The sequence below is a fragment of the Myotis brandtii genome, unplaced genomic scaffold, assembly GCF_000412655.1.
Source record: "Myotis brandtii unplaced genomic scaffold, ASM41265v1 scaffold4, whole genome shotgun sequence".
In the NCBI taxonomy this organism is placed as follows: Eukaryota; Metazoa; Chordata; class Mammalia; order Chiroptera; family Vespertilionidae; genus Myotis; species Myotis brandtii.
Window position 1 is genome coordinate 605496 of NW_005365371.1, and position 10082 is coordinate 615577.

A 10082-nucleotide genomic window follows, 5' to 3' on the forward strand; every position below is an offset into this window, starting at 1 on the left:
AGCCCCGCCCCGGACCCGCTTCTGGGTGCAGCGCAGGATGAGGAAGGTCTCGATGCTGTGCTCCTTGAGGTAGGCGTTGCGCTCGCCCCCGCAGCCTGGCTCCACCTCGTAGTCCCCGTTCAGGTAGTTGAGTGTGGCCTTGGTGATGTGGATGCGTCTACAGGTGCAGAAGGAGGCGGGAGAGGAGGGAGAAAACGTGAATTCAGAGCTCTAGCTGCCAAGCAGAACCCAGATGCACCGACTCAACCCCGATTCAAAGTGCGGCTCAGAAGCCAACCCCAGCTCGATCCCCACTTGACGTCCTGTTTCCCTCCAATGTCATCGAATGGCTCAGGGAGGGTCCGTCCCAGCTCGCGACCCTCGGCCACACAACCTCACATCTATGGTACATTGTTATAACAACACAACACGTTTTTACCCGGCCAGGAACACAGCCTGCAGTCTCAACTTTGCAAACCTGGCCAGGAGCCAGCAGGGGCTCCTACTGACTACCGACTGCGTCCAAACCCCATCTGGCATGACTGCCCTTCTTAACACCGGCTTTTCCCATTGGTCCCTAAAAAGCCATCTGCTCTATGTTTTCCTGTCCTGTGTCTGTCCTCGCCCCACCCCTCAGCCTGACACTCGCCCTACCCCACCTTCCTTATCTGTCCAAATCCTGCTCTTCGTCCTGGCCAGCTCATCCCACCTCCTTTCTGCCCTGGATACCCCAGAATTTATCTGTGGGTCCTCCCTCCTCCAGAGCTCTGCCCTACCTCCCGCATCTCACCAGCCACCGCGTTCTGTGTAAACAGTTTCTGGGTGGAGGCTCGGGAAGCTGACCTGACGCTCCCTACACTTGCCCTGGTGTCGTGTAAGTAAATTGTCAGGTTGAGTAGTTTCTGCTTAAACTCTGCCACCCCCAGGGTTTCAAGCGACTCCATCCTGCCCACTCCAGCCCCGCCCCTCACGCCTGTGGCCCTGAGTGAGCCTGGGGGGAGGGGGGGTACGGGACCGGGAGGCTATGTCGGGGCCCTGCCCACAGCCCTCACTCACCCAGCCTTGCCTCCAGCCTCCATGTGGTTGGCCAGCGTGACGTCGTTAGACCAGACGTCGAACTGCCACTTCCTGAGACCAAGGACACCGCAGTGTACTCGCCCGCTGTGAATTCCCACGCGCATGTTCACGTTCACCCCTGTCACCTCCCGGACCAACCTGGGGATGGAGCAGGGGTGAGGCTGGGAGAGGGTCATGGGCCGGGCACACAGAGTGGGGGTGAGGCTGGAAGGCAGGAGGTCAGGGGATGTGTCAGAAGGTGCAGGGGTCAAAAGTCATTTTCTCTGGGCCAGCCCAAACCCAGTCTGAGACCCTCCAACCTGCAGGGCGGGGCTGGGCGCTGGAGCTCAGGAGCTTCGAACTGTGAGGTGCTGCTTCCTGACTTGGCCACAAGGTGGCGTGACACCTCACACTAAAACCCAGGCCCCCCTGCTTCCCCCCACTAGGGCACCAGGAGCCATTGCTACCCTCAGTCCATGACATTGTGTTTCGAAAATGCAAATGAACATTAGTGCCAACTTGAGCCAGATGGGGAAGTTACAGCCAATACATACCCCATTCATATAATGCTCTTGGCTTTATCCACATCGCTGGGCAAGAGAGGAAAGGCGGGTAACTGAGGACATGTGTCTGCTCAGAAAAGAAGGGTGGCCTAGGCAGGGGTAAGGACTAGGTGTCCCCGATGGGCTAGAAGACAGCTCCAGTCCCTGCTACCCAGGGGGTCCCCGATAGACAGGTGGCCATCCAGGGAGTAGGTCAGAGATTGCATCCTCTGTGGGGAAGGGAACAGGACAGACGCTATCCATCTCCAGGTCTGTGTCTGGCCCCAGGGTCAGTGCAGGAGGGTCAGGCATTCTGGGGTCAAGTACACAGGATGCACTGGGAGGGACCTGGACCCTCCCAGACATCCTGGGGATGAGCCCACTCAGCCAGCTGTGGGCCAGCAGTCTGACTTGGCGGGCTGACCACAAGCGCTCCAGCCCACCCCGCCAGGGAGAGGCTGACCCCCTGCAGGGAAGATTTATGTCATCCATCACTTCTCTCGTCCTGGGACCAAGTCTGCAAATAGTTTACTGGAGCCATTCCTTCCATCTGGCCTCTGCCCACTTGCTTAGGTTGGTGCTATCTCATTCTACCTTTCTGGCTTACCTCCAGGGCCACCTCCTCCATGAAGCCTCTCTAGGTCTTTTCAGTGTAATCAATGGCTGCCTCCTTCACACCTCCCACCACAGTGCACCTCTCTTACCTGGGGGCATGCCTGGGCTCAGGGCATGGAGCCCCAGCCTCTCTCCCTCAACGGACTCCACGCTTCCGGGTGAGGGACCCCCCGGTGAGCCCAGGCCCACGGGGCACTCAGCAAGCACTGCCGAATAGGACTGAGCCAAACTACCGGACCCAGCCACTTCCTGGCCAGCGACTCCGACCTCTGACCTTGCCCCCTGTGGCTTTCCTTGTGCCCCTGCCCAGGCTATGTCTAAAGCTCAAAGTTACTGAACCTGGATGCAATCTCTGACCTGCTCCCACTGCCCCTGCCCAGGCTATGTCTAAAGTTCAGTTACTGAACCTGGATGCAATCTCTGACCTGCTCCCAGGGTGGCATGTAAGCTTGGCTTGTTCAAGATTTCTAATGACCAGGGGCTCCTTCTATGGCCAACAATGACCAAAAATTGGCCCAAACCCTTTCTGCCATATTCCCAGGATGGATGGATTTTCTTAAATGGGAACACCTGTGTTTGACCCTCCCTGCCTAGGAATATTACCCTGGGGAGCTATTCACCCGTGAGCCCAACCTTTCTCATCTGGTAGAAAAGGGGGGGGCGGGGTCCTACGCCCGCCTGAGTGATGGTGAGGACACGAGGGACCACTGCAGGGCAAGGCCCCCACACGGCACGGCTGCCGGCTTGTCCTCCGCTCCTGCAGAGGGGACCCAGCCCCTGCAAAGCCCTCCCTTCCTGCAGGACACGCTCCCTCCGGGAAAAGCCTCCCCGACTGCTGTGGGTGAAGGGAGCCCAGCCGGAGGCTCAACACCTGCAGGTGCAAACCAACCCTCCCACCAAGCCGGGTGGTCCTCGGGAGACGGCTTGCCCCACTGTTTTCGGACTCCATAGGTCCAACCAGGTGGCCAGTCAGTTATGTGGGCTGTGGGCCAGTCCGTCTACAGACAGGCGGTCTCCCGGGAGATGGACAGACCCCTGAAGACAGACAGCGCCCTACGATGGGCAGATTCCCTGCAGATGGGCAGTCCTCCTGGAGACGGGCACTTACGAGATGGCCTCGATCATGTCCATGCCCATCTCCACGCAGCAGTGGGCGTGGTCAGCCCTCGCTTCAGGCAGCCCCGAGACGCAGTAATAACAATCCCCCAGGATCTTAATACGTAAACAGTGATTCTCCTGGAAAGCAAATTAGTTTTTAAAATTAAAAATAGCAGGAAAGTGAAGTGGGAGGGAAAGAAACGGGAAGCAAACAGATTCACTCCATGCCTGGAATAACTTGCCTTTTAGGGCAGTGAGCACAGACCCAATCCCCATGAGCGCCCCGTCCTGGGACAGGGACAGGCTTATCAAAAGCCTTGGGGACAGAGGACAGGCTGAGCAGCCCTCGGTGAAGCATTCCAGCCTCCCCAAGCTCGGGAACTCACTTTCAGGGGTCCCCCCCTCCCTGGGTGTCACTTCCACTTTGTCCCAAGGTGGAAGAGTCCTCTCTCTGGAAGCTCCTGGCTGGGGGGTGGGGGACAGGCCAGCTGGTATCCAGACTCATTCTCCCATCACTCGCCAACCTCACCAGGAAAGTGGCTCTATGGCACCTCATTTGTCCCATCAAACAAATTCTTCGAGAATCGGGGCAGTGTTACCCGCAGGCCTCAAACCCCTCCCACTGACGGAGGGCTCACTCACAGCATCTCAGACTGAGTGTGTGGCCGGGGCTGATGCAGGGCGTGAGCACACCACCACCTGCGCCAGTCACCAGTTCCCAACAGCAGGCTCTGCCAGGCAGGGCACACCCTGGCCCCGTGCCCGCCCCTGGGGTTCATCGGGTCCTGCCCATGGCACCCTCCCTCAGGCAGCCCAGATCAGGCCCTCCCGCTGGCCCTGGCGGAAGCACTCGGTGCGGTGGGCACGGGCGGGGTGACTCACCGCAGCCAGCTTGTCGAAGCGGGCGAAGAGCTCGTTGAGGGTCATGACCAGCTCCTGGGCAGTGCACTGGGACGCCAGGCTGGTGAAGCCCTCGATGTCAGCGAACAGGATGCTGGGGAGACAGGCGGAGGAGGACCCCAGTGAGGGAGGACGGGTAGGGGGACACGGCCAGGGCCACCCTAGGCCTCAGGCCAGCGTGAGTCCTGGGGGCTTGTCGTGGCTGCTGGGGAGAGAGCCCACGGAGGCCCAGCCTGGGGGCCCGAGCATGCGGACGCTCCCTGCTGCCCAGGAAGCAGCTGCAGTCCTCTCTGGGTTCTAGCTGCTACCCGGGAGGAAAAGGGGGCCCTGAAGGGTGTGTCAGCCAGAGTTCACCACAGACCCAGGCCCCCATCCTCATCACCTCTTGGGCCTGCCCCTGCTGGACCCGGAGCCACCCCTCAAGGTGGCTGGGCCTGGGATGGGGCTCAGGACCGAATGGCGGCCTCACGAGGCCTCACTTCATGCACATGGGACTCCAGCCCCGAGCTCTCCGCCCCAAAGAAACACTCTAAAACAGGGGTCCTCAAACTTTTTAAACAGGGGGCCAGTTCACTGTCCCTCAGACCGTTGGAGGGCCGGACTATAGTTTAAAAAAAAAACTATGCACAAATTCCTATGCACACTGCGCCGACAAAAACGCCCAGTGGGCCGGATAAATGTTTTCGGCGGGCCGCATGTGGCCCGAGGGCTGTAGTTTGAGGACCCCTGCTCTAAAAGGACGGCCTAGAGGAGGCCGGGGGGAGGTGAAGGGGGACACAGCCAGGAGGCATCTCTGGAAGCCCCAGCTCGTCCCCACCAGCTCCTTTGGCCTCACCTACCCCCGTCCCCACCTCGCCCTGGGTGCCCACCAAATGCACCAGCCGGTCCCTACGCGGCACACTGCGGAGCTTCTATGTTTCTGAGGCTCGTGTTTCCAAGACTGAAACACCTTCCTTTTGTCTCATAACAGATGACCAGAGGTGAGGACCCAGCGCCAGATGTATAAGGGCCCCTAGAATTTTTTTTCTTGAAATGGACACACCAACGCAGTGACTCTCACGTGCTGAGCTACTCCCAGGCCGGCATGGGCTCACTGTGTCCGTCTCACGGAAGAAGCCGGAGACAGCGGCACGGCAGGCTCCCCCAGGCCTGTGCTGCTTTCGCACACCTCAGCCCCGGAGGCTCCAGAACTGAGCCCCACTCTAAAGGAAGAATGTAGGACTAAACATACGTTGTCACTGAACCGCCAGGGACAGGTGCCAGACACGGGGCAGTCCTAAGCCCACTTACCCCGTCTCACCTGTTCCTTCCCACAATGAAGGCTTTTGCCCACATTTCCCCCTCATTCTGCCTCCTGCCCAACCCCGGTGCTTCCCTGCCTGGCCCCCAGGACATGGTGTGCCCTCAGCCCTCGGGAACTGTAACAAACTATCTTTTCAATGGAAATCATCTCCCGGCTCACCACACCTGGATACGAATGAAACCTACATTTAAAAACATTTGGAAAGGGGGGGGGGGCAGGGGACAATGTAATACTGTCAACAATAATTATTTAAAACAAAACAAAAACAGTTGGACGCTGTTCTAAGCACTTTACATGAACTCATCTAAGCTTCTTTTTCAGGCGAAAAAACGGAGGCCCAGAGAGGTTGAGTCACCTACCCAAGGCCACACAGGCAACCTGGCTCCACAGTCCAGGAGTTGGACCAATAAACAGTACGCTGTCTGATGGCCTACAGTCACCTTAAGGGAATAAAGACATCTGTCAGTGGCCTGGCATTATGTACGGGGCAGAGGGAGGCGAGGGGCACATGGGCTGTTGTAGGTGGGCACGCATCAGCGGCTGCTTGACAGCTCCCGAGGGGCAGCGGACACAGGGAGTGCCTCCTGGGGCTGCAGCCAGGCTGTCACCTCCCAGGGCAAGCACGGGAGGGCAGCCCCAGGTGCCGAGCCCAGTGCTGTTTCCTGGCATCCAGGGTCCTCTAGCCACTCAGATCCCAGCCTGGATCAGCAAAGACAACTGCAGGAGGAAAGCCAAAGAGAGTGGGGAAATGGGGGGACACGAGAGACGAGACAAGTGAGGGGAAAGAGAGAAAGTGGGGAGCAGGAGGAGCAGAGGGGGAGACACTCTCTTCAGGCCACAGGACTCTGGACATCAGACAGCTGCTCGGGGAGCGGGCAGCCACGTGCAGAGTGCTCAGAGATGACAGGGAGTCGGGATCACCACCACGCTTTGATGCCTGGTGTCTGACATGCAGACAGGCTCAGCGCCGGCCCAGGGAGTCTCCGGGCTTGCGGCACGCTGGCGGGAAAGGAGCGAGTGAGGGAAGCTAAGGGCTCCGGGTCCTGCTCTGGCTTCCTAACCAAGTGCAGACCCCATCCTGGCCCACCTGCCACTTCCCGAGCTCCGTCTCTCAGGCAGCGGCCCCACTCCACCCAGGAGGCGGGAAAAGGTCTCTCCTCGCCCGTGAAAAGCACCCTCACATCGCTGTTCTGGACATTCTTCTTTGACTCAGGACATCAAAGCAAGTCGGGGTCAAAATCGGCTGCTTCAGAGTCAAGGAGCACGGTCAGCTGACCTCACAATTTCGAATGCACAGCCAGTGATGCCAGGCCCAGCGGCTGTTCCCCTCTGTGTCCAAGGCTGGTGAGACCCCATAATAGGAAGGAAAAACATCCCCGGACTTGGCAGAGGCAAGATAAGAAGAAAGAAAGAGAAAGAATCGCCTGGGAAGCATGAGGCAGATGTGTGTGAACCAGGGGCACCTACCCAAACTCACCTAAGTCACTCAAGGCAAGACAGGGGTCTGTCTGCCAGGCATGGACACGGCCAGGCCTGGGCCGTCCTCCTTCCCCACACGTGCCCTCGCTGGGCCACGGGGAGCACTCACCCTGCTAGACCCGTGGTCCTTAGGCCTGGGGCCTGTCAGAACCACCTGGGAGCTTTCATAAGGAGAGGTCTCAGAGAGCGCCCCCCCCACCCCCACCCCCGCCGAGATGCTAACTTGGTTGGCCTGGGGTGGGGTTCTGCTACTGATTGTTTTTGTTCTGCTTTATTTTAAGCTTCCCTGGTGATTCTAAGAGGCAGCCAGGGTTGAGAAGCCTGTACTAGTTCAAATGTCACCCTCCCAAGGCGGCTTCCACCCCCTATTTAACTCTACAGCCCCCCACATGTCTCTCTCCCTTCCCTGCTCGGCCTTCCCCTTGCGCTTTTCACCATTTAACATACTCTTTATGTTACTGTGGTGGTTACTTATCATTACGCTCCTGCCTGTCTCTTCTACTAGGAAGTGAACTCCTTAAGGGAGGGAGTTTGGTCGATTCCATGAACTGCTATATCCCAGCCCCACACCACGTCTGGCACAGAGTAAATGCTCAATAAAACGTGCAATGGACTGACCGAATAAATGAGGAGAGGTCGTGTCTACTTGCCTTCTGCTCTATCTGTCCCACCCCCACCACCCATGTACATCTAGCACTATACCCAGCACACAGTAGGTAACAAAGTACCACAAACTGGGCGGGGGGGGGGGGACTTAAAACAACAGAAATATATTCTCTCACAGTTCTGGGGCTAGAATTGTGAAACCAAGGTGTCAGCAGGGCCATGCTCCCTCTGGGATTCTGGGTACAAGCCTTCCTTCCGCTGCCTGGTGGTTGCTGTCACCCCTGGCCCACAGCTGCTCCACGCTCATCCCTGCCTGCGTCCTCACAGGAATCCTTCCTGTATATCTGTCTCACAGGGCAGGCTCCTCTTCAGATCAGGACACCAGTCGTTTTGGATGAGGCGCCCACCCTCCTCCAGCCGGACCCCTCTTAACCTGATTTCATCTACAAAAATTCTACTTCCAAATAAGGTCACACTCACAGATACCAGGGATCTCAACATACTTTTTAGAGGGACAAAATTCAGCCGGCAAGTGTCTAATATATACTGGCTGAATAGAAGAGAATAGTCACAGTTTCAAAGCAATGAAGCGGCAGAACCAGCAGCTCCAGTAGCCCTTCCTCCTTCTCCCCGGGCCTCTGAGAGCCCCAAGCATGCCATCTAAGACACGCACCTGCAGAGCCTGGGGCCCGGCGCCCACAGGTGCTCCAGGAGATACCGGACACAGGGGTGTGTGCGGGCCTCCTGGAATCTACTCTTCCAAGGCCCCTCCAGGACCTTCAGCAGCTGCTGAGGAATCGGGGAGGGCAGGCTGCTACAGCTCCTGCTGTCGGAAGGTAGGACAGAGCAAGCAGCCAGCCGGGCGGAGGGGGCTCAAATCAGGGCTTCTACCCCACATGGCAGCGTCGACAAGGCCTCAGAGACCCCAACCCCAAGCCCTGCAGCCTCCCCCACACGTTTGTGGAAACACTGCCACCTCCACATCCCCCCGCCCCCCTCGGAGTCACACTCCCCTGCCATGGGGGGGAGGGGGTATTCTGCTCAGTGACTGTCACTTTGGAAGGCTCCTGCTGGACGAGGGTTAGCCAAGGCAGACTGTTCACTGGGCAGCATCCCTGCTCTGCTCCTTGGTCATTCTGAAGGCCGTTTTACAAGCAGCCCGGGTCCAGACGTGCCGTAAGGTGCTAATTCATCGATTAGTTCCCACTTGAGAGCTCATGTTGGCAATGTGAGCAGAAGCCGGGCAGGCCCACTCTGCTGTGCGCGCCTCCCTAATTGCCTGCCATCCGTCACTCGCGGCCCCTGCATTCCACTCCAGAGGCAGGAGCGGGCAGGCGCCCATCCCAATGACCACAATGGGCCCTTCAGCCATCTGTCACTGCCTCAGCCCAGCTTCACCACGTGCGTTCTCGGTGAGGCACATTTCCTCACTGATGTTCCCTCTGGCTGCCAACGGGCCCTGTGACAAGATGACGCTGTCACATCCGGCAGCATCTGAACACCCAGGAGCTGAGTTCGCCTAGTGGTCTGGGCAGCCGACATCGCGAGGACCTGCCCCTCTGACCTCCTGCATTCCTCGGCATTGCTCAGGGGGGGTACTCAAGAAATGCCAAGAGGCCTGGCTGGTGAGGCTCAGTGGTTGAGCATCGACCTATGAACCAGGAGGTCGAGGTTCTAGTCTCAGTCAGGGCACATGCCCGGGTTGTGGGTTCGATCCCCAGTGTGGGGTGTGAAGGAGGCAGCCGATTAATGATTCTCTCTCATCATTGATGTTTCCATCTCTCCTTCTCCCTTCCTCTCTGAAATCAATCATATATATATATATTTAAGTGGACAGGGAAGTCATTCTAAACATGCCAAGCAAAATGAAGGACTTTCTGGAGATGGATGGTGATGGTGGCTGCACAACAATGTGAATGTAAAAGTGGTTAAAATTGTAAATGTTAAGTTATGTATATTTTACCACAAGTAAAATAATTAATTAATTAGAAAAGACCCAACCCCAATGGCTTCCCCAACGGGGCCAGCTGTGTGGTGTGGCCGCTGTTCCCACGGCACCAGCGTGGCCCTACCCCACTGTGAGGGCTGGATGCTCCCTCAGGGGTGAGCACGGTGTCTCCCATCTACTCCTAGTCCTGCCTGGCACACAGTAGCAGCTCAGCAAATGTCCGTGGAATGAATGAGATAATAACATAAAGACCACTCCTGTCCATCACTGGTGGGGTGTGGAATTCAGAATACTTAATATCAGGCTGGAGACAGGAGTGCCCGGAGTGTATGGACCACTCCTCACACGGTCGGCTGGCCAAGGACATCTTCCCTCTCTGCCCACAGGGCGCACACTCCACTCATGGGTATCTGAGCACCGCGGACACTGTCGGGAGGTCATTATAATTCAGAACACAAGGTAGCTGGGCCAGACGCCAGCGCGACCTGGGGATGGCAGCCAAGTCCTTGAAGGAGACGGGAGAGGAGATAATAACCTTACAAGGGGGGGGGGGGGG

The 10082-nt window shown here is 57.8% G+C and overlaps 1 protein-coding gene across 2 annotated transcripts in view; it reads right to left on the reverse strand.

Moving 5' to 3' along the window:
• ADCY5 (adenylate cyclase 5) overlaps positions 1 to 10082 on the reverse strand; it is a 145698-nt gene that overhangs the window by 40808 nt on the left and 94808 nt on the right. Inside the window, exons 4-7 of one of the 2 annotated variants that reach the window (XM_014545249.1) lie at positions 4173 to 4284; positions 3301 to 3428; positions 1036 to 1107; positions 16 to 157 (exon numbers count right to left, since the gene is read on the reverse strand). In XM_014545249.1, the coding sequence (XP_014400735.1) occupies positions 16 to 157; positions 1036 to 1107; positions 3301 to 3428; positions 4173 to 4284 (454 nt within the window). Of the gene's footprint in view, positions 1 to 15; positions 158 to 1035; positions 1195 to 3300; positions 3429 to 4172; positions 4285 to 10082 lie in introns of both variants that reach the window. The other variant, XM_014545248.1, reaches the window with a different exon arrangement.